This window comes from Tympanuchus pallidicinctus, unplaced genomic scaffold (genome assembly GCF_026119805.1).
Source record: "Tympanuchus pallidicinctus isolate F22 unplaced genomic scaffold, pur_lepc_1.0 scaffold8, whole genome shotgun sequence".
Classification (NCBI taxonomy): domain Eukaryota; kingdom Metazoa; phylum Chordata; class Aves; order Galliformes; family Phasianidae; genus Tympanuchus; species Tympanuchus pallidicinctus.
Window position 1 is genome coordinate 53,729,453 of NW_026294802.1, and position 24,314 is coordinate 53,753,766.

A 24,314-nucleotide genomic window follows, 5' to 3' on the forward strand; every position below is an offset into this window, starting at 1 on the left:
TGCTGATGAGAATAAAAAGTGTACACACAGAACATGTCAGACATATTTAATATCCCCTGCCATTATCTGTTCCAAGCCTTAGATTCTGGCACACAGATATATTGACCTGTTCAGTCAGTGGCAAGACTTCAATATCAAGTTGACTCTACTTCAAGGTCTAATATTTTGTTTGCCTTGGTTTTGATCAATATTAACCTCCCGGGTCAATAAATCTCGATACTAGCCTCAAGAGGAGTCATTATCTTTCATAGAAAATGATTATTTCTCAGTTAAACCCCACATTTAATTTTCCCGTAATCCATCTCTTTCATCTTTGCACTTTTAGCAGTTCTTCTGAACAAAATGTGCTCTGAAGTATCTGAGGATTTTAAAATCCTAATTAGCACCTACATGAAGGTTCTCCTTTTAGATCATTGGATTGCACTGTTGTAACCACCTCCTGTTACTGCTTGGAGACAAAAAGCTCCAATGGAGCGTGGTGCAAGGAAAGCAATGACTCAGGGCAGTGCACGTGGATGGAAGGATGTGACTGAACTTCAGATGGTGATGGCAAAAAACAGAGAAATGGGCAAAAATAGGGAAATGTGGCAGAGTCTGCTGGTTCTCATATGATTTGCACGGTGTGTGGGATTCCTGCACAGAGAGCCACAGAATGGCCTGGGTTGAAAAGGACCTTAAAGGTCATCTCGTTTCAACCCAATTCTGAAAGCATCAGAACGAAAACTGCAAACAAAGCATGCTCTGTTCCTGAGTTTCAGAAGCATCATCTTTAAGCTTGCAGTCAAGTTGCCAAAGATCAACAGATGAGAAATGAAATAGCTCTCAGATGAGGCTACCCACGGAAAGCATGAGCATTCTTAGTCTTCCACTACAACCCAGCCATTCCCAGTCTGAAGTGGAAACGTTCTGCTGCCCAATAACACCAGACACCCATTTGCATTTGCTGATTTGGCCAACATCCACAAACCCCAAAATCCACTTTTTCAATGCAAGTCTTTCTGAAGACTTAGACCCCGCTTTATTGGTCCTTGAGGGGTTACAGCAGTACAGTGCACATCGTCGGAACTGCAGATGAGTAAGAGAACAAGGACCTGAAGCCATTAAAAATTACCATGATTGCCCACAAAGATATCACACTGCTGCAGCCAGCCTGCCATAACGATCCTAGCCTACATTTTAACCCCTGAAATTGAAACGGAGCGCCTGAAATGCGAGGATTTGGATCAATTTCTTTTCCTCTTCGGTCCTTGCGTGATTACAAGGAGCAGTTGCGAGCACTGCCAGCCACAACCCGCTTTCGGGCACTCCAAGCCTCCCCCCCGGTGCCCGCAGGCAGGCGGGCTGAGGGCCGCGCTCTCCGCTAGGCCGCGTCCCCGCGCCCGGCCGTTGTTATGGCGCCGCCCCGCGCCGCGCCGCCCCGCCCCGAGCGGCCGGCGTCCCAACATGGCGGCGGGTGGCGGCGGGCCGCTGGTTTTGCTGGCGCTGCTGGCGGCGGGGGTGGCGGCGCGGCTGTACCGGGCCGGGGAGGATCCGCTGAACGTGTTGGCGGCCGGCACGGTGCGGCGAGCGCTGCTCAACTCCTCGGCCGCCTGGGTGGTGCAGTTCTACAGCTCGTCCTGCGGACACTGCATCGCCTTCGCCCCCACCTGGCGAGCCCTGGCGGGGGACGTCAAAGGTGAGGGGGCCCGGCCCGGGGTCTGCCCGCGGACCGCCGTTGCGAGGCCGGGCCGCCGGGATCTCCGCCGGTGTGGGCCGCGGGGCCTGGGCTGGCTGGGCTGCGGGGCCTCCGCACGTGGGGCGCTGCGGGACCGTGGGCGCTGCCCGGACCGCGTCCTGCTTGGGAGCTGAGCTGTGAGCGGCTGTGGGGAGCAGCGGTGAGCCTCCAGGTTGAATGACGTGGGGGAGCCGAGCACCGAAATGCCGCCGTGTGTGTGATGGATGAGCTGTGCGGCCCTTCCGACCCGCAGCCTTCCTCGGTTGCCCAGGTGGCACTGCAGGCTGATGGTGGGTGCACCGAGATGCCTTCCGACTGTCAGCTCTCTGAGATCTTCATCTTCTGGTTGTTTGAAAGGAATCATCCCGTTCTGAGCAGAAAACACGTGAATGCTGCGGTGCTGGAGATGCCGCGTGTGTTTGGTGTTGGATCGTGCAAAACCAACAGAGCAGGAGTGGGTTGGAAGGGAAAAAAGAATGGCCAGGTGATAATGCAAAGAGGGACACACATTTTTGTGGTTATCACACCGTTCTTTTAAATGAGTCGTTGGCCTCTGTGCCTCAACAGGGGGATGCTCACACTGCTGCATCTCAATCTGCTACTGGGTTTATTGGCACGTGCTGCAGCGTTCTGCTCTGTTTGTAGAGCTGATGCAAGGAACCTGCAGGGATTAGAGATGTTTGTAGCTGTGGTGGGGAGCTGAACTGAGACAGAATCTTGGGAGAAATTGCTCTTAATGTGTTAAAGGCTTGCAAACTCTACTGTGTTTTTTTTACCCAAGAGATGATATCACGGCGGAGGCAGCAGTTCTGGTGCATGGATGTGGTTTCTGTTTGAGACAGTGAGGAGCTCTGGCTTCTCTGGCAGCCTTGGATGTGAGAAGCAATGATGATGAACACACAGCGTAGATCAGTGTTAGATATGCTTTTAGATGTGGTTTTAGAGGCACAGAAATGGACCTGCCCAGAGTATGGCCCTGGGTGTTTGTCATGTGCTGGACCGAGCAGAAACTCAAAGAGCAAGAAACACAGCAGTACTGGTTTCAAAGCTTTTCAGGCACTTGTTATTTTCATGGCTTTTCTTGTTTGAATAAGCTGCAGCTCTTTTTTTTTTTGTTTCTTTACATAAGCTTGCATAACATTTTCACCTTGTAATTGGATTGCCTTGTGGCCAAAATAGTATTAGACCTTTTTTTAAAGACATGAAAGAGCCAGGAGGTGTGTGGGCATTGCAATGGAGATTATGAAGAGCTGAAAGTGAGCAGAGCTCTTCTCAAAATAAAATGTTCATGTTTTACTGCAGCGGTGTGATATCTTTGTAGGCAATCATGGTAATTTTTAATGGCTTCAGGTCCTTGTTCTCTTACTTATCTGCAGTTCCGACGATGTGCACTGTACTGCTGTAACCCCTCAAGGACCAATAAAGTGGGGTCTAAGTCTTCAGAAAGACTTGCATTGAAAAAGTGGATTTTGGGGTTTGTGGATGTTGGCCATATCAGCAAATGCAAATGGGTGTCTGGTGTTATTGGGCAGCAGAACGTTTCCACTTCAGACTGGGAATGGCTGGGTTGTAGTGGAAGACTAAGAATGCTCATGCTTTCCATGGGTAGCCTCATCTGAGAGCTATTTCATTTCTCATCTGTTGATCTTTGGCAACTTGACTGCAAGCTTAAAGATGATGCTTCTGAAACTCAGGAACAGAGCATGCTTTGTTTGCAGTTTTCATTGTGATGCTTTCTCTCAGAATAGGAGTAGAGTTGTCACTGCTGCATCCCTAACCACACATTTAGCTGTATTACAGTTTACTTCTGGTAACTTAAAAGGTGGTTGAATGTACCCACCAGAATGTCTGTGGGCTGTAATTACATGTAGTGGTTTTCTGTGCAGAAGTGACAAACTCATAGAGATCCCACATACAACCCTTGAATTATATGCAGAAATAATCCACTTCTCTGCACAGTTGTCCCAAATCCAGCAACATTTTCCTTCCAGAAATTGTTTTGGGGAACTGCAGAAACGTTGCTGTTACGCTGGAAGCAGCCTAGATGTGCAATGATAGTGCTATTTAAAAGTGCTATATAAAAATCAGCAGTGTTTTCTTTGAAACAAATCTACACTGTGTTGCCAATATGGGCCGTGTGCTGCAGCAGTTTTCACGTCTCTTAGAAACAAGGAGCTCCTCACTAAGCAGAAGCAAATGCTGAGCAGCACACCCCCAGCTGGTGCTCTTTAGCCCAAGTGTTTTGCCAGAGATGCATTTTCATTGTTATAAGGGAGCGATTTGCATTGGGTTCATAGTGCTCCTATTCATGGTGTGGAGGAGGATATGAAGGCAGGTGGAAAAAGGAGGAGTGGTGAAAGTTGGATGGGTTGGATATCCAGAAGCCAAACTTTTGTTGTTGTTTGTTTTGCATGTTGTTTGATAAAATGGACTGTTGTATCTTTTGTGTTGCTGTGAATGTGTGCCCATCTGCTCCAGGATGCTTGTAGTTACTGCTGTGCCTTTTGGGCTGTTGGCATGTGCTGAAATTCCCACTCAGCTGCCCCATCCTCCTTCAAAGACAAGGAAAGGTCAAGCTAAATTTCAGCAGCAGCCAGGCATCCAATCAGATCTTGAACTTGATGAAGCTTTCGGGCTCTTTGCTATAAAAGCAAATTTAATTTTAGTGCTTATTTTATATTTTATTGATCCTTGGGAGTTATGGTGTGTCTTCAAATTCTGCCCACAGCTGTTTTGATTCAGCTTAGCTGTAAAAAGTAACTGCATAAGGAGTCTCTTGGAGCAGTTCTTCCTTAAAGTGATTGCTGCAGCAGAGCAGAGCTGGCGAAAGGAGAAGGAAAAAGCTATGAATGAATTGAAAGCTTTTATTGAAGTTATGTAGGTGCATTTATGGAAATACTTCAACTCTTGTGGTGACTCCTATGAAACATTTATAAAGGAAATTAGGGAATTTAGTGATATGGGGACCCAACTCTGTAGCACTCCAGTTAAAACTCGGGTATTTTAGAAGCATGTGCCTGAGGAGCACTAAAAAGTAAAGACAGCTTTCAGTGGGCAAAATGTAAGCGTTGGGCTGAATGCAGATCTGGAGGCCTCTGAGAACGTTGTGAGCTCAGTGAGCCTGTGTGAGAATTAGCTGTGATGCCTGGTGCAGCAAATGTGGCATTTGGTGATTGTCAGCCACGTGGATGAGAATCTATTGGATTTGTTTTATTCATTTGAATGTGCTCCACGTGCTCAGCTTATGGGCTTAGCTGACTGCAGAACTGATTTGGAACCTTCTGTTGGGTTGGACCCTATTTCATCTTCTTGGACTCGATTAGAAAAAAATCTGCAGTCCTATAATTGTCACATTGTATGTTGAGATTCTTCTTATTTAGATGTTTTGGGAATACTGCTGCAGCTTCAAACAAACAGAAGCCCAACCAGCCAGGGAGCTTTTAGTTGTTCAATGACCTTCATTCATCTTGAGGATGGAAATGGCCTGTGAACAAGGGTCAACCTAAGGCTTGGTTTCTGTGCTACTGGAATCTGTCAGAGTTGTGGAGTTGATTTCCTTGGGAACCAGGCCAGTCTGCAGCTGGGATCCGAGGTCGCTTCTGCTGAAAATGGAAATACATTTTTGTTTTCAGACTGGGAGTCTGCAATTAGAATTGGTGTGCTGGATTGCGGGGAAGAAGAGAACTATGAGACGTGTAAGGAGTATGGGATCCACTTCTATCCAACTGTAAGGGTAAGTGCCGTGATGAATTTATTGCCTTAGGTAGATGATGTGTGTTGTATGATAACTAAAACTTACAAATCAACTTATTTGCAGAGAGTATTTACTAGAAATTCTGATGCTGTAGCCAGGGCTTTGGAACTATAAGCTAGGAGTAAAAACTATTTCGTGAATGGAGAGATAGAAATGTTTTGTAATACAGCTGTAAAAACTAAAAACGACTGTGTGAAACCAGAACTTTTGTCTTCAAAAGTGACTTTTTAAAATCAGTAATACTTTTCTTTTTCTTCCCCTGTAGTTCTTCAGAGCATTTACAAAGCAGTTTACGACTGGAGAAAATTACAAAGGTAGGAATATCCTGCTGTAAGTGTGAGTTGCCCTCATTTGGAGGGGGGTGGAAGTCCCAGAGGACAAAACCAGCCCACATCTCTGCAGCCTGAGATGCAGTTTGCTCAGTCGTGGCTCTGGTGCCTTTTGAACTGTCAGTCAGTTTCCAGGCATCCTGAATTTCATTGGGGAACCCCCATTCAGATGTTGACTAACTGAAAGCAGGCTTATCCCCTGTGTTTGACAGGATCACAGCTTGAGGTGGTTTGTCTGGGGACAAAAGTAATGTTGTCTTTTCTAATGGATTACCATTTAAAAGGCCAAAGGTCAGAAGAAGGACCACCTGCACCATTAACCCTTTGTGTAGAATTAGGCTGTAGCTGTACCTGTTACTTCTGGTATTTGTGAGAGCTCCTGCGTTTTGATTTATTCCTTTTAAAGCTGATAAAATGATCTCACAGGTCAGTTATTCCTTTATGTTAGGTGGCTTTGTAAGGTCACCTGTCACATTTGGTATGAATGCCACACATCTGCAGTTTTTAATCCATCATGAATATCCTTATCGAAAAAAGGCTACTAGGATCTGCAACTGCTGTGGAAACAAACACACATTTGGAATGAAGCGTTGTTTTGAGAGAGAACCAGCAAGGCAGGCAGATAGGTTTGTAAATATATATTTACAAATCTATTTGTATATAGATTTATAAAATATCAAGATATCTATATTGATATTTTATAAATTTTGGGATGGGTTGATAGTTCTTATGTTCTCATTCCAACCTTAAATTGCAATCTTACAATTAAATCCTTGGTACCTGTTCGTCAGACAGAAAACAGTGCCTCTTTTTCCCAATCTGACTGTGAAACAAAAAACGAAAATGCTGCAGGAAAGTATGAGAATGTGTGAAAACCTGCACCTGAAGTGTTTGCCACAGCTGTGTGTCAGTTGTCTGAAGCACTGCATGTTTTTGTGCCTTGGACTCAGCAGGAGCAGATCGTGAGCTGCAAACAGTTCGCCAGGTGATGGTTGACTTCTTGCAGAACCATTCTCAGGAGTCAAGACCTCCTGCTTGCCCACCTTTGGGTCCAGTTTCGTAAGTGCCTTGTTTAAAATGCAGCTAATGTACATCTGCTGTGTTAATTAAACATGATATAGATAGTCTTATTAAAGTAAGCTTTTTAGTGTTGTGATCAATACTACTACGAAATAGTAAAAGGCAGTTCTGTTGATTTACAGTGAGCTTATTGCATTCTCCTGTGCTAAATGCTTTATCTTTTCATAAAAGGTCCAGTGATGTTTCTTCTCTCTTTGACAAGAAAACCCCTCATTACACTGCTGTTGTGGTCGAAAGTAATAACTCCTACATTGGCCGAGAGGTAATGCATGATTTGTGACATCATGAGCATGAAAGGGTGTTATTATGGAACAGCTGAGTTCTGTGTTAGTCGAGCAAGAGAACTTGTGATTCTAGGACTGGATTGAAGGATGGTCAAAGTCAGGTCGTGTTTTTTGAGATATCATAAAGTCAGGTGGTTACATAAGGCTGTTGTATTTAATTATGCAGAAGAACTTGCTTGCAGATGTACGCCGTGTTATGTTAACTTCTTCTGTTCCCACCTGAGAGGAAGATTAATTTAGCTGTTTCACTGTTAGCACAATTCTTTTGTTTCAAGAGCAGGAAAATCCCAACAAAAACATTGTCGGATGTTTTGTGACTGCTAGAGAAACATTCATAATATTAGTGGTTCTAACTTAAATGATAGCATGCAATTGTTTCCACTCTGAGCCACTGAGGAAGTGAAAGTCTTTGATCTTTCCTTCCCCCCCCAATAAAATATTTGATTTGGCTTCATTTCACCACTTAACGAGCCTGCTGTTCGCCTAGAGCTGTTACTTTTCTCTTGCTGCCAAGATCTGGAATAAGTAAAGTAAATAAAGTGCACAATTATCTAGGTATAATCTGTGCAGAAACATCCTGTGTCTGTGAAATGTTTCTAATTAGATTTGATGCCAAGATGACTGAGTTGTACAAGAGGAGGAGGGTGTGCTGCCAAAAACAAGAATCACTTTGAGAAGCAGACTGCTTCCAGACATTTGGTTTCTGGAAGCTGCTGTTTTGGTCCTTGTAGGCAGTACCAAAAAGGAGGTGATGATTATCAAGTTCTCTAGCATTTTGTCACTGATTTTAACACTGTTTCCCCTCTGCAGGGAAAGCAGATTGTCATCTGAGTAAGAAGAATAGAATCTGCTTTCAGAAGGCTAAATATTTGCTAATGTTATGGAGAATTCTGTATTTATAAAGCAGCTTGATAAAATAAAAACAACATTACTTTCAGTTTTTCAGCGTTAGACAGTATAGACAAACCTAATAGAAGACACAACAGCTGAAGAAATGAAGTCTGTGCTTTTATTACTGATTAAAAGAGGGGTCTTTTAAATTACAAGTTTGAAAGTGAGGTGAAACATAGCAAAGATAATATGCACCCAGAAAGGAAAAATGTAGTGGAAACTTACCTTGCACATGTAGCACAAAACATATCTGCTGTTGCCTATGGAATATTCCCTGCTCTATTTTGAGGTTTGAGGACATTTCATCATTCATTCTCATGTTTTCTTCAGATGTTAGACTGGAAAAGAAAAATATCAGAATAGAACAAAGAATTGAAGGTAGGAGTAAATAACTTGCAGAGTAAATCTTCATCTGATATTATTGGTGTCCACAGGATGCTCACAGATGCACTTTCTTGGTGAGCAGTTTAAGGGTTGATGCGCTTTGCTTACTTACCTGTCTTGTCCTGCAAGACTGGATATTCCACCTGCAAGGTATTTAATTTGTGTTTCCTTTTTGTTACCCAGGTTATCTTGGATTTGATCCAGTATGAAAACATTGTTGTAAAGAGAGCAGTGAATTTTGATAAGTCTTTCCTGGAGAAACTTGGGATTACCTCAGTCCCTTCGTGCTACCTGATGCATCCTAATGGGTCGCACGGGTTGGTTAACAGGTGAGCAGTTTCTGCCTCAAGGGAACATAGGGGGATTCACCCAAGCTATAGCAACTGTTTTTTATAGCTTCCTTTTATACAAAGTAAGTTATTTTATAGTCATTTTTGCACGTGTATGGTGACACTGTGTCTTAGTGTGTACCCAGTGTACTGTGTTTGAAAATTGTCTGTATTGAGCACTCTTCAGCTGTTAATCATTGTATTCAGTGCTCTCATTATACAGTTTGCTCTTTATGAATGCTTATAATATGTAGAGATGGATTATGCCAGTAGAAAGAGTTGATATGAAAGAGTCCTGTGGCCTCATAATCTCTTAACCCTTGGCTTGCTGCGCTGCACTGACAGGATTATTTACTGTAAAACTTTCTTTAAGTAGCCACTTTTGTAGTGCTTCTGTCTGGAAATAGGTGGCTGCTTGTTATTTGGAGTTTCATATGCTGATAGCTGTGTGCTGTTCCTAATGAAGCATTTAATATTGTTATATATATATATATTTTAATAAGTGACTTGATATTAGCTTGCTTGCCATTATTGCCTACTTACAGTCTTTGTGCCTGTTGCTGTGATGTATCTGGAAGGAAAACACTTTGGAATGAAAATGAAAAAAATCAGCAATGCCTCCAAGGTCTGACAAGCTTGCTTCTGAGTCAGAATACTTCTCCATGTGGACACTGCCTGTGTAATCAAGCTGATATTTTGATGAACAATGATGTTTTTAATTCATGTGGAATTTCGACTACTTATTGCAGTTATTTTTGTTACTATTCCTAAAATCATCACCATTTATCAAAATAGAAATGGAGAACAAAGCGAGTGTGATATAAATATGCTGGTTTGCTTTGGATGTTTTATTAATCCAAGATAAAAATAATCTGAATTTTGTCCATTTGCACCCAGTCTGAAGCCCCTGCGGTCGGTCTTTTCTTCATACCTGAAGTCGCTGCCAGGTGTAAGAAAGAAACTTCTTGCACCACTTGAGCTGCCTGCTAAAGGAAACAAGGAGGAGAGCGCAGAGATGAAGCCGTGGAAGGAATTTGATAAGTAAGCAATTCTGATTTTCAGATCAATGCTTGATTATTAAAATTCACATGCAGTTTCTTTTTGCCATGCAGGAGGCTGCCCTGTCATTGTAAAGTTCTGCTGCAGATGAAAATGGTATTTCTTTCTATCCCATCTGATGTAGCTCGATTTGAATAGGTTGATCGGACGTTCTGATCTTCATTCTTCTGCAGAATAAAGTTTGAGGCATTTATGCTTATTGCTGGAGAAATTACAGCACCAAAGCAGTGCTTCAGCTGTTGCTTCAGCTTGATCTGTTTCTCAGTATGTTGAGATGACACTGAATTAGTTCATTTCCAGCACCAAGGTTACAGCTTCTGCCAAATGCAGGTAACATTTCTGTGTTTGTGAGCAGTGTTTCAATCAATTCCCTGAAAAAATAAGCAGTAAAGCAACGAGCTGTAGCACATTTCTGTAGAAAATGATTATTCTTTGTGTGTATTGGAAAGTAAGCAGTGCCCACTAAAAATGCTCAAAAATGCAAATGCAGTTGAAAATGCTAAAGTCTCTGTGAAAGATGTTTGCCAAACCAAATCTGATGAGGTTTATCTTTACCCTCTTTTCCCCATTCTCTATTTGAGAGAAGGATACAAAGGCTTTGCAGAGAGATAATCCCTCAGCATCTTTAGATGGAAAAGATACAGGACTGAGTGCTTTCATTTTGTACTTATTTTCCTTTTTTGGAGACTATTAGTGTCATCTTCTTTCAATGACTATTGTAAAATACTGTACATAAAGCATTGTATTATTAAAACAGCTTAGTTAAATGTAGCTGCTTCCCAGGAAGCCAAAATCTTGTTGATATGAATCTCCAGTGCAAGTATCTTTCAAATGGGCTTTTTCTGGGAGACCCTTATGCACACGTATGGATCTATGTTCAAGAAACTTGAAGCCAGCAGAGTTTTTCTTTTTTTTTTTCTCTCAATTTAAGTGAGTACATTATTAACTAAGGAGATATGTCAAAGTAAGTTTGTAGTTGGAGTTGTTAAAAATGTAGACTATCTTGCATTTTAATGTATGTTAATTCGTGCATGTGATTTTAGAGGTGGAGGCAGCTGAATGATTGTTTTTGTTTGGTTTGGAAACCAGGATCTTGTTGAGCTCTTACAAAAGAATATTGTATGAACTTCAGTTACATTGCTCTGCATGATGCAGTGTGAAGGTTGGACTCTGAGAACCTTGAAAGATAGGATGTTTTACCTGATGGATTCTATCTGAAGTAGCTCTTGTTGTAAAGACATTTAGTTGTGAGAATGTTAAAATATTTAATTTGCTTTAGTTGTTTTACTTGTCCCTGTCATAAGGTGTGTAACTGAGAGCAGTTGTGAATAAAATTGTTTGCACAGGACTCTGTATCCAAGGAGCCTGCAGCAATATTGCTGCATCTGGCAGAGGATTGCTAGGTTCAGTCCTTTCCAATAATGATTTTTGCCAGTCTTGCTTGTACCTCTGCTCTGTGCATCATCTCTGTATGTTAAGCAGGAGTCTCCCTTTTCTGGTAGCATGTGATTTTACTGTTTGTGTCAGATTCTGGAGAGAAGCTGTAATTTCTGCTTCCTTGCTGACGGTGGTTTGTGACTTCATTGCGAGGTGCAGCTGGCTGGGAAACAAAAAGCTGAAGTGTGGTCTTGCTTCACATGTCTGAGCTCAGAGCTGAGTGATGCACAACTTGTTCAGGAGGGTGCAGTGGGTCTCAATGAACTTGACACCATTCCCAGCACCTGAAGCAACTGCTGTATTCCCTGTGCCTGCTGCAGGCTATACTGCAATCACTGTGGAGTGGCAAATGTAGAAGCTTTAATGGCACCTACTATATATCAATTTTACCTTCGTGACTGATGAGAAAAGGAGTGAAAGAGCCCTGTCACGCTGTTATTTATGTGTGTGTGTTTCAGATCGAAGTTGTACATGGCTGACCTTGAATCTGGATTGCATTACCTGTTCCGGGTGGAGCTTGCTACACACAGGATGCTTGAGGGAGCTGAGCTGAAGACCTTCAAGGATTTTGTGACCATTTCTGCCAAGGTGTGTGCTTCCACTCCTTGGTTATTTTAAGGAAAAAAAAAATAAAAAAGGCTGTAACGTAAAATTTATTGTGGTGTAAGCTTCTCAAAATGTCTTTCAGAATGTATTTAAGTGTGTGCTTTCCCAATAGCTTAAAAATAGTTCTGTGAATTTCTTTAAATGTTGTTTTTGAGTTACTTTGTGCTGATATCCTTAAAGAGCTGAAAGGCATTTTAATTTCATCTTAGATCAAATTTGAGTAAAGGCTAAGCAGCCTGCAGCATATTGAATGAATGCTATTAATACAGTCCATTTATCAGATCTTTGGGGTAAATAGCTATTTTAACTCAGTAAGTAAAAGTATTCTTTTCACTGTTTAATTTTGGATTGTGCATGCTTGACAAGTAGTGTTCTATTTAGAAATCTCTAACTTCAGTCTGAATCTTGAATCTTGAGGTTGAGTATTCCAAAAATGAAGATGCAGGCACATCACCTGTAATAACAGCAACACGTGCCATCTAACTTGGAAAAAAAAATGGTATTTCACCTTGTCACATCAGCCTTCTGAAACAGGCAGACTCTAGATGTACTTACTGACTGCTAACACTTGGCTTTATTTAAAATACCTTAACCAATTCCTGTTTAAGGGAATAATGGGGGCTGTATGATCTATTCCCAGCTATCTGGGTGTATCAGTCGGTTTCTTGCCCCCCTGCGGCCATCAGAGGTCAGAAATCTCTAGCTGGCCTCATTTCTTTAAGAAAGTGTGGTGGTAATCTTTCCATCATATTATCCCTAAAACATCCTCTGTTCTTCCTGATGGCTCCTGGCCAGCTTATGTCATTTGCTTCCCTGGCTATTAGTGCATAAGTGGGGAATGCTGTTGCACGCTCATCTCCAGATTGCCATTGTGCATGGGGACTCCTGTCCTTCATTTGCATTCTTTTGTTTTGAACAGCTTTTCTCTTGGTTCTCACTCACAATTCCCACTTACTGACATGTGCACTGCTTGCATTTGAGGCAGTCAGAATGCTGAGTTTGCAGTGTTGGTGCTGTCATTACATGCATCGTTCTGCAGGCTCACGCACTGGATTTCAAAGTTAAACCCTGTCTCTTGCTTTCCTTTTTAACAAAGTTCTCAGCATTCAATCCATAACAACAGCTTTGTGAATCAGGACTTCCAACACTTTTTTCCTATCTTCTTGTTTAATAGCATTTAAAATGATGCTACATTCTAAACCCAGAGGTCTGATCTCTGCCCCCCTACTAGGGAAATCTTCGTTATTGTAGAATTAGATTTTACTTTTTTCTTCCATGAAATGTATCTACCACAGACACTCTGCTACTATTATTTTTTTTAGATAGTAAAGTATGGTATTTTGGGATTCCTACAGGATTATAGATGCTGGCTGTAGTACAGAAGTAAGCTGTTTTAGTTGTATAGTTGGACAGTGGCTGCAAAGGGACTTGTATTGCAGAGCATCTCCTGACATCTATTAAATGCATGGAATGTGTTTAAGACAACAGGTACAGGGGCTTTGTTTCTCCTTCCTCTGGAAGGGTGCTTAGAAGATGTTGTGTACTCAATTCCATAGTAAACACAACAATCAGGCAAGCATTTCTAGTGTATAATAATGATATGACCCCTGACTTACAGCTCCTTGTGCTTGTCTGACAGAGCTTGACTACTTTAACTTGCAAGTTAATGTAATCACCATTTGCAAACCACTTTGGGAATCACACGTATGAAAAGGAAAGTTATTTTTCTAGGTATAAGAACCATTGCTGTGATTTATATTCAAAGAGTGAGAAAGGATTTCAGCCTTTCTTAGGTCTTATGCTCCTCCAGCTGTGTGCTTAGCTGAATTACCTTCACAGAAAATTCTGTGTCATCTGCCCAAGGTTGTTCTGCTTGAGATTGAGCATCTTTGTGCTGGTTAACATTTTACAAATGCAGTGTGTTAAGTTTTGTGAGTTACTGTGAGAGAACTGGTAAACTGCTTTACTGATAAACAGAACAAGCACACAACAAAAGCAAATCTTGTCTATTAAACTGAGCTAATGCATTTCAGAGATGAGAAAACACATTTAGGTAAACATCAAACTGTCATGCTGCTGCTGGAAGTTGTGCTTTAAAATATTATATTCTTTTTTCTTTTTAATATCCTCAGCTTTTTCCTGGCCGTCAGCCTGTGGTGAAGTTGTTAGAGACCCTGCAGGAGTGGCTGGTGAGCCTTCCATTAGACAAAATCCCTTATGATGCTATTCTAGATCTGGTCAACAACAAAATGCGGGTAAGCTGTTACCAGTTTCCAGTGTAAAATACAGCATTAGTAAAGGATAAGATTCTGTATAAATCTAAGGCATCACTGACTGATGGTCCCTCAGCCGTAATGGAGTTATAAGAAGGTTAAAATGAAAATAAAGTGAAATCATTGCCAGAAAAAAAAAAAACACATGAAGAAATTGGAATGAGAGAATTGCAGCAGGCAATCCTGGCGTGGTTTTATCAGCAAGCATTGCTGCCTTCCTTAATGCCAGCTTCAAACCATGGGAGAGCAGAGATGTTAGAATTGGCTTTATTTGCTATGCCTGCTATCAGCAGAATTCTCTCAAGTTCAGAGTGTAAAAGGTGGGAAATTTGCCCGTTGAAGGGTGAATTATTCTTCGTTATTCCTACTTATTTTCCTGACTTTGGTCGTTGCCAGGAATCCCATCTCGGTTTGGTAATGAAAAGCACTGTGATGGAGCTGTCTTTGCATAGAAGTTAATGTGAGTCTTTCTCCCCATGAAGTGGGATTGCTGTGTGGGATTTGGAAAGCAGACGTGTGTGTTTTAGGAATCAGAGATGAATCATTGGAAAGAAATCCCATGCAAGATTTTCATTTGCAGTAGTAGTTTTAAGAAGAAATAAACATTAATTTTACATCTGATCCTCTTAAGATGTTACTGCTGTAAATTCCATGGATGTTGCTGAGTGATGCACAATTTTTATTGTGCCCATGGAAGCTGTAACACAGCTCACAGCAGTGTGTGTGTCTTGTTTTCATACTGTGCTGAAAAAAAAGTCTCTGGAAGTTAAGCTGCTTAAGGTATCCTGGCAGACTAATCAGGCATCCCTGATGTGCATCTTGGCAGGTTTAACATCACTGTTACTGCATGTCGTGTAATGTGCTTGCAAGATGGGTGAGTTTAGCAATGGGCTTTGGAGAGAAATAGCATGTGTACAAATGTTGAAGCTAATCTCGGTCCCAGAGCTGCATGTATCTGAAACATGTGTTCTTTTCAGATTTCTGGGATATTTCTCACTAAGAGAACGGAGTGGGTTGGCTGTCAGGGCAGCAGGCCGGAGCTCAGAGGCTATACCTGCTCCCTTTGGAAGCTGTTTCATACCCTAACTGTGCAAGCTGCGCTGCGACCAACAGCTTTGATAAATACGGGTAAGTAGCAGTTATGTGAGGGTCTGGAAGGCAAAAACACACAGCTGATCTGCTAGGCAACAAAACAGGTAATGGATTCAAGCTATCTTTTTCCTGTAAGTTCTTGGCTAATACATTCATGGGCAGTGTCTTTCCAGGCTCACTTTGCAGGCTGTTGCCAGCAGGGGTCAGAGCGTAGCTTCCCTGCGGTGGGAAGGCTTTAAAAGAAAGTGTGTCAGTTTGTCCTTGCTTAGAACCGTGGTAAATGGAGGAGGAAAGTACGTGACCCTGGGGAAGTGAGCAGTAAGACAGGAAGGAGGGGGAGAATTTCAAAGGAAGAAATTCTGAACCACCTGAAAAAGGAGGAAGCCTGTTGAGGCTGTGAGGTCGCGCTGTTTATTTGAGAAGGATGAGATGAAACCACGGGGTTTGGCAGCAATAAAAGCTGGACAGCCATTAGCCCTTCTGTAATTAAATTTCAGCAATACAGAATTTCAAGACTGTTTTCAGCTGAGTCCCCATTAATTGTTGCAGTGCAAAACATTCACTCCTTTGCAAACACTTGGTAAAATCCCTTGTTTTTAGACTTGCAGTATCTTTGAAAGAGTGTTACTGTTCTGATGTTGGTTCCTATTGAAGAAACGTTCTGCATAGGTAGATGCTGCCTCAGCACAATGGAAAGAAAATTGATGCTGAAATATTGTTCTTCACCTGATTTTGTTCTTGTCAGGGCAGTGCACTGTTTGCTTATTGTTCCATTTCGTTTTTGTTTTTTAATTTCAGGCTTTTAATGTCTTCTGCAAAGAATTCTAGATAGAGTGTTACCAGGCCATGGTAACAGTAGTTTGCAGTTTTCCAGTTGTCAATTATACATTAAATACAAATATAGTTCAAATCCTGGATACATTTATCTGTCCAGCATAGTTTACAGTCGCAGTGAAAAACTCAATTCGTAATGTTGAATGCCCTGCAAATAGGCATACTTAGAGTAGCTAATCTCATCATGCTGTAGGGCTTTTTCCTCTCATTTTGCCTTGTTTTGTTTGTTATTCGTGGGACAATAGGCTGAATCTCTTTGTTGTGCTGCATACTGTAGTAGCTGTGCAGGAGTTGAATTGCCTCTTTTTTTGCCCCTTTTCTGGGGCAAAGTGCTGGAACTGAATCTAATTGAAAAGCATTCTGAATATCTAGGTGTACAACATCACAGCTGGCATTGCTTCCATCTTCCAAGCTGTAGTCAGTCTGAAGTTAAAAATACACTGCAGAACCTGAGAACTCTTCAGCACACTTTACCCATCGATTTAAATCGGGGCAGATATGTGATGATCACTTCTTATGGCAAAAGAATTGGGTCAGTCTGAGACTGTCGGATTATGTCTTGGGAGGTTTTCCTCTCCTTATTGCTTGTTTAAATCCCATCTACTAAAAAGCATGATGTACTCCCTAATCCTTCCCACCACAGGTAGGGTTTTATGGTTCTTGTCCACTTTAAAGATTAGGGTTACCCTGAATTGCTGTAGTTTGGGAGGAAAGAGAAAAGGAGGATTACACGATGATACATGGCAGATGTTAATAGAAGATTCATCTCTGGGCTGATAAAAGAAAAACAAACAAAATGAGCCATTTTGCAATTGTTTGTTTCCTTTTTAAACCAGCTGGATTTTTCTTGATAGTTTCCACTCCTTGCAGAGTCTGGCAGCAGCCAGCATAAACTTACCATGATTTTCTCGATGGAATGTTTTTATTGCATTAAATTTGACGTGTTTTAATGTTGAGCTGTGCCATTTGAAGCTGCAATGAGATGAACATCGGGGACCCCAAAGGAGCTCTGAGCACAGAATTGTTCACTTCAGAAGGCAGATAAAAATCGCTGCAGAAATCTCATCCTGGGCATCCTTCATTTGTAGGGAGGAGCTCTCGATGATTGGGATCTGTTGGTGTGGATAAGACTTGCTTGTGGATTTTTAACTCCATATCTGAAGCTTTTAATCCGTTGCTAAATTTGAAAGCCCTCTCTAGAAAATGAATTTTGAAGGAAACTTCAAGAATGTAACATTACGCAGGAGAACAGCTACAGTTAAATTTGTTCTGCATGAAGAGATTGTTTGCTAGTGGTTATTTCTTACTGATTTTATTCCTAAGTTCATAGTCAGTTCATGTGATGAAACTCTTTTGTCTGAAATTCATTTCAACTTTCCGAAGCGCTTTTTAGCCTTTCTTGTAAGATGGTAATTTAATCTGCTGTAATCTCCTCGCTTTTATTTATACGTGCCTGTTCAATCACAGATATGGAATGTCTGAGCAGAGATTGTTTGCTTTTCATTGGCTTTAATAACATCTCTGCTCTGAGTGAAGGTGTGCTGTGGAGTCTCCATGCGTCTCTTCCACAGGCAGCAGACAAACACTCTGGCAGTTTTGAATAGGTTTTGCTAAGGATTCTTTTTCTGAGCATGTACATAGAGCACATGTGCTCCCAGCCTCTGTTTTTCACTGCCAGAAAGGGACAGAAGTTCTGGAACCCTTTACCACGTAATCTGCAAGCTCTGTGCTGTGGGTTCCTCCCAGGTGTTTGGCTGCAGCAGTTGCTCAGGCACTGCAGTGAGGCACTGCATCGTGAGCTGTTTAATTTGGCAAGCATTTGGTTTTGGTGCTGATGACTACACGTGTGGTAGTCAATGGGAAAGGGGGCAGGTTCTGTGCCTCTGGAGGTGTTTGTATCCATGGGATGAGAAGAGAACAAGGTTTCCCTTCTTGGGTTCGCTGCCAGGTGTGTTATGCAGAGCACACACTGAAGCTGTGTTTGTCCCGGTGGTGCTGAATGCTTCTCCCCTGCCTTTCTAGGTCTGGAAGACAATCCCAGAATAGTGCTTGAGGTCATGCAGAGATACGTCCATCACTTCTTTGGATGCAAGGCTTGTGCTCAGCACTTCGAGGAGATGGCGAAGGAATCCATGGACTCGGTGCAGACCTGGGACAGGGCTGTTCTCTGGCTCTGGGAGAAACACAATGTAGTCAATAGCAGACTTGCAGGTAAGAAGGAAAACGCACACAGGGTAGCTGTGCTGAAAGGCTCTGGCATTTTATACAGTGTAGTTTGTCTTGGAACAAACAGGCGTGCAGGCAGTGCTTTGTGACATGGATTCAAACCAACAGCAGCTGTTGTCTCAGCTTAATGTCCCCTATGAAACACTGGCTTAAGACCAGCTCTGTAATTCTGTTGGTGTGCAAGGTTAACAGCCTTAAGGGTGTTTGTATGCAGAGCAAGACTTAGAGCATCTCAGTCAGCTTTAACTCTAAAGACCAGCCTGGTAACTTTTTCTTGACTGAGGAATATCCACACTTGATCCACACTCCAGTAGAGCAGTTTATCTCTTATGACATGCAGTGAAAAAGCTTCTCAGAGGTAATGCTCCTTCTGAGATGTCACCTGTTGCTTGATGAGATGCTTTTCCAAGAGGAGCAATGCAGTTCAGCTACTTAGTGGATAAAAATAATTACTTTTCTTTCCGTTACAATTGAAGCAGATGTTAAAACTCATCTTCATTTTATTCTGGAAAGAAAGATGCTTTAGTGGAGAGGGTGATAATTGAAGAGGAGGCTTTCTCAGGATAAAAGAGCCTGAACTATTATCAGATCAACAACCAAATAAAACAAAATTGCCATATGAGGAATATCTGTTTTCCCCCGCTGCCTCGATTGCTGTGTTTTCAATTGGACTAAAAATACAGCTAAAATACTGGGTTGTATTTAATCTGTTCTGTTATGGGGATATCAAATAGCTAAAGCACTAAAGAAAATTGGTTTCTCTTTGCACTTAATCCTCGCCTCCTGTTATGGATCTGTGTAATGTAGCATTAGTTACAATTTAAATATGCTGCACTGTGTTTATATCGTGGTTAGGCTGAGTTCCCAAGATTTATGAAGAATTAAATACTGTTGTGAGTAGAAGCAGTTGGTCTCCTTTCTCCAAGAAGAAAGAAGCCTATGAGGAGGTATTGCAAAAACTCATCCCTGAATGTTTGCTGCTGTTGCCAGACTGAACACAGGGAGTCACATCTTCCTACAGTGGAGCAGTGTGCTGCTTTAGAGCATTCAGTCACTGGAAAAGCCACGTGGATATTGAGTGAAATGATGCAGCAGCTGGCTGAAACACTGTTAGTCAGAAGTGTAACTGGAATGAAGAACAGTGTCAAATAATGCATTTTAAGTTTGCTAAAATTTCTCTATGGGACAGCAACTTCTTGTAATCCCTAAAAGCTGCAGCTGTATTTCTGGCAACATAGATAGCTTTCATGAGAAACAGTGTTTGAGTGGTCAGTGAAAGCACCTTGGCACAGACCTCAGGTGTGGGTTATGAGGTTGCTGTCTGTAGCTCTGCCCTACTCAATTCCTACAAAATGTGTGCATTCTTTTTGGCAGGGGAACACGAGGTGCACTAAGTTTTCTGTTGGTAATCTTAACGTGAGTTGTCTTTCTTCTGCTTTCTCTGGTGAAACAAAGTGATTACAGAGTGATTTTTCTATTGTAAGACATCTGAAAGGCAGACCTGTGCTCTCCCATTTGAATAGCAGAGACAAATGTTTGTAACAGCTTACTGCAGACCAGGCTGGAAGATTAAAGAGCATCCAGTGCAAAAGAGCATTTGTTTCAAAGCATAACTGCAGTTAACCCTGAAAGGCCCAGCTGGTGATGTTCTCATGCCTTCCAGCACCACAGCACTTGTGGATCCTGTTGTATTGGAATTTGAATGCTGCATCTTTTAGTGAGAGAAGAGGAAAATAACTGGTAGCGTTTGTACCTTAGAGGAGGAAGCAATGCTTTGGGACAGAGCAGGCACCCGTCAGGGAAGTCACAGACGGCTTAATTTGTGATTGCCTTCGGTTTAGTACAAACATTACTGTGCTGTGGTGGGTTTTTTGGTGTGTGTCTGTTTTCCAGCCTCCCTGTTTATAAGTGAAATACGCACTGCAGTTTCTGCTGAGGTGTCTGACGGTTCAGCTTGCCTCACTTATTCATTTCTGATGTATTTTTGTCCTTCTCTCAAACAGGTGATCTGACAGAAGACCCAAAATTTCCCAAAGTTCAGTGGCCAACTCCAGACCTCTGTCCTGAGTGTCACGAGGAAGTTAAAGGGTTACACAGCTGGAACGAGGCCCAAGTTCTGCAGTTCATGAAGCATCACTACGACAGTGGAAATATTCTTAATAAATACGTTGAGAGCCAGGCTGACCCCAGTGATACTGAACTAAAAGATGCAAGGGAGGAGAAAGACAAAAGCCTGCAGGAGAAACCAGGTGGAAATAGAGAAAACGTGGTCGTGAACCAAGAACTCATAAGAGATTCAGAATCTAAGCTGTTCAATAAGCTCACAGGGAACCACGGACCTGTCAGAGACAGCAGTAAGGGTGCATTTGAGGCCGTTCACCATCAGGAGAGCAGGCAGTCTGTCATTTTCTTAGGGATTGGATTTTCCAACATAGACATGAGTCTGTGTGTCGTCCTGTATGTGGCATCATCCTTATTTCTGATGATCATGTACTTTTTTTTCCGAATGAGATCTAAGAGGTGGAAGGTGAAGTACTATCGCCCGTCTGTGTAACAGCTCACGGTGGAGCCAGCTTGTTTCTGTTGGACGTGGCTGTTCAGTACCAGATAGGACTTCAATATTAATGATCAGGGATTTTATATGCAGTATTCCTTGTTTTAAAACCCTTTCTCCCCAAGTCATTTCACAAGTGTCAGCTTAATGTGAGGCGCCTGCTGTAAGAACCCCAGCCTTTCTCTCTGAGGCACACGGTGCTGTCACAAAATACCCAGTGAGGGAAGTGTTGTGTTTTTCAGTGAGGATTTTTCCCTGGCTTACATCATTTACTCACTTGCAGAGTAAGCATGACTTTATGCGATCAGCCTTGGTACCAGTGTAGGTTATGAGGTCTGCTTTAAGTCGATTCTAAGCCTCTGTGACTTTCTCAAGTATTGCTCACACTGCATACATAGAGTAGAAAGCGTCTTCAAGCACTTCTTCCATTCCCTCGTGTTGCAGCCAAGGATGTGTGTGCCTCTGCAAGGACAGGAAGCTGGGGCTGGTGTGCATCTCTGCAAGCAGCCTGATTGTGTTTGCTGATGCCATCATCCATTTGATGGAGTTCAGGTGTAAGCAACGACCAACTCAGACCCGATGCTTTGTGTGCACCCCTGTTGGCTGTATTAACAGAGTGTTGGATGGCTCATTTGTGAGCTGCAGGAGCAGCTCAGTACGGAATGTGGTCTTAGCCAAGTGCCAATTCTGGTGGACTGCAGGGAAGAGAAACACCATTTGTAGTGAAGGAAACTGAGGCTGTTTGCATCAGCGTGCCAGAGCAGATGCTCAGGTGTAGAAATACTGCATTCCTTAAATGCTGAATGTCTCCGTTGTGTCACAGTCGTTGCTCTTCTGGAAGTCAGCAGAAATGCTTCGTTTGGTGCCACCAGTGATGGGAATGTCACCTGCTGGTGTGAGCTCTGTGCAGGAAGTACAGCAGCCAGCTTCTGTTGGTGGTGTGCTGAGAGCTCTGCTGTGTGGGTCAGGGAGGGTTTTAACTGTAGGTGGGTCCAAGAGCTCTTCCATTGCATGTGGCAGCAGTGGGGAGAATGGCCAATGGCTCTGCAGATCTGACAGGGATCCTGGCTGGCAGCTATTAGAAGGAGGCATGAAAACAGTTATAAAATTACCATTCAGAATAGGAGTTCCTTTCTGATCTGTGAGGATAATTCATGTTCTGGGTAGTGAAGTTTATAATCCTATCCAATGTAATTGAGCGTGTTCTAGTTATCCATTACCTAATCTTTAGTTAATCCTAATAGGTTTTGGCCTCAATGTTTTCTCGTGGCAGTGAGTTCTACAGATTAATTATGTTATATAAAAAGGGTTTTCCTTTCAATTCTGCATTTCCAACTTGTAATTTAATTGAATGTTCAGTAGCTCTTCTGTTACACGAGAGGTGAGCAGCCTCTGGCCGATTCATTCTGTTATTTGTACTGCATCTATCAGCCTCTTTGCATTGCACATCCCAGCATTGAAAGCTTCAAGCTCAGCACGAAAACTCAGCAAAGATGTTTTTTCATCACTCAGTGGGTTTCTTTACAAAATGGATTTTTTTTTCAGACAGGTTTTTCTGCAGCTTCAAACTCCAGTAATGGAATGGAGGCGGATGAACGGTTCCTTTAAGTGTCAAAACAACCTACAGATAAGGTAACAGCCCCATGTGGTTGTAAACACGTCAGGAAAAGCTCTCCATTCACATGGTGCTGTTACTCTGTGCACGTCAGGCTTGTTTTACCTGCAGCCCTGCACAGCCATCTGTGTGCTGTGAGCTCTGTGCCTGCAGCTGAGCACCTTCCCTGGCCGTGCTCTGTGTTGGAGAGCTCTGGTGCAAGGAGCCCTTGTGGGTTTCTTTTCTTTAGGAATCTGTAGGAGTCCCTGTGATTATAGTGCCTGGGTTTGAACATGAAAACAACTTGTAAGCAGGGAGAAGGGTGGCTGACCTGTGGTGGCTGATCTGTGCCACTGTGCTTTGAGCTGGCATCCCGTGAGAGCTCCCAGGGGGAGCTGAGCTGATGGGAAAGCCCAGACCTGTGAAGTTTAAGCTTGAAAATTGGTTCACTTCTGACTGACGGATCTGGGGAGATCCTGGTATCAGCCAATCAAAACTGTTTTGCTTCTCAGAACAAAGCAACCAAAACACTGAACTACATCCAGAGGAACAGCAAAAGGCAGCGCAGGGCTGTGGGAGATGTGGCAGTTCCCTGGGACTGCTGGGCTTCCTGCTGCCAGCGGTGTTTTGAAGCAGAAGAACAGTCATCACTGCTTTAAGCTTCCCTTATGCTTTACAGACCCCAGTTGGTTTGACTCTTCATTGTATTTTCATCTCCAAAGGAAAAAGAAAGGCTTTGAAGGTTTGTAGAGGCGATTCTGCCATCAGAACAGCAGCAAATGTGCTGCTGGAATAAGGTTGCTTTGGTACATACCAATAACTTCCGTGACAAAATGGCCAGACGTGTGGAACTGCAGTGGTGTTCTTTGTTTCTTAGCATAGAAGCACGACACGAAGGTGTGGGTTTGTCTGTGCTGATGCTCCCGTGGTGTTAGCAGCAAGCTGGCGCAGGTTTTCACTTGAACTGCTTTTGCTGCCCTCATCTGGAAAGGTTTTCTTGACTTTGGACTCAGTTGTGCCAACCTTGGTTTACTTGTTCTTATTTGGTATCTTTGTCGTGACGGATGTCATCCCCTCGTGCCCTCTGGCTGTATGCATGTTGTACATCTGCTGGGAGATGCGTGGTGCTGCCGCTGTGCTGGCAGGTGTCACACAGCATCTCCTTGCAGTGCTTCGCAGTCCCCTTCCTCCTGGGACTTCTGTTTCTGTGCCGTGCACCGACTTTCTGCGATGCCATTTCCATCTGTGGCTCCCACCATCCTTGGAGCAGCCGTTTCCCATCAGGATTTCTGGGCCTTGGTAATTCGTGGAGCCTTCTTTGCTCTTCAGATGTTTGTGAAGAGGAAATACTGGACCTGCGTAGAGAGAGAAGGAAAAGGTTGAGTGCTGAAGAGCCCCGCTGGCATCCTTTGTGATGCCTCTGGTTTATGATTCCCAGCACTGTTATCCGTCCTGCTGCTGCTCAGAGCTGACTGCGATCTATGAGTGGAACCAAAGCTTTGGGGTGTGTTTTCTCCATCTGTGCACTGCGTATCAGATGTTGGGACATTGGATGTAACAGCTCCGTTATTTAAATGTTTTATTTATTTAGATTCAGTAATTGATGTTTTCGTGTCTGTTATGTCAGGGGTGTTTTTAAACTCCAGGAAGGAAAAGTGAATATTTTGTACTGAACTGTAAGCTGATGTGCTTGTTAAAAATACAAACATTTGGGCAAAGTGGTGCAGCTGGAGTTTTTAATCTGTGTTTTTGGGATCTTTTTAGTTGAATTCCAGTGCAGGCACAGCTTGTATGCACATCCAGTTCAAATCATACCCATTGTTTTCTGTAGGTAATGAATTTGGAAAGTCTTACTCCATTTTTTTCCACTGTTA

The 24,314-nt window shown here is 42.8% G+C and overlaps 1 protein-coding gene across 2 annotated transcripts; it reads left to right on the plus strand.

The window, feature by feature from the left end:
• Positions 1–1,429: 1,429 nt before the first annotated feature.
• QSOX2 (quiescin sulfhydryl oxidase 2) lies at positions 1,430–24,166 on the plus strand. 2 transcript variants are annotated; one of them, XM_052668630.1, is made up of 12 exons: positions 1,430–1,675; positions 5,347–5,447; positions 5,734–5,782; positions 6,748–6,856; positions 7,049–7,139; positions 8,620–8,765; positions 9,663–9,806; positions 11,720–11,849; positions 14,000–14,122; positions 15,118–15,268; positions 18,089–18,277; positions 20,296–24,166. In XM_052668630.1, the coding sequence occupies exons 1-12, from the start codon at positions 1,444–1,446 to the stop codon at positions 20,844–20,846; spliced, it is 2,016 nt and encodes a 671-aa protein (XP_052524590.1). In that variant the 5' UTR covers positions 1,430–1,443; the 3' UTR covers positions 20,847–24,166. The 2 variants fall into 2 exon arrangements, with proteins under 2 accessions (XP_052524590.1, XP_052524591.1); XM_052668631.1 differs by having other exon boundaries at positions 6,751–6,856.
• Positions 24,167–24,314: the final 148 nt, after the last annotated feature.

Bases quoted from the DNA above. Each gene is read 5' to 3' on its own strand.
- QSOX2 (XM_052668630.1), top strand. From the start codon at position 1,444: ATGGCGGCGGGTGGCGGCGGGCCGCTGGTTTTGCTGGCGCTGCTGGCG. The intron at 1,676-5,346 runs GTGAGGGGGCCC...TTTTGTTTTCAG, and splicing joins CCTGGCGGGGGACGTCAAAG to ACTGGGAGTCTGCAATTAGA. The intron at 7,140-8,619 runs GTAATGCATGAT...TTTGTTACCCAG, and splicing joins ACTCCTACATTGGCCGAGAG to GTTATCTTGGATTTGATCCA.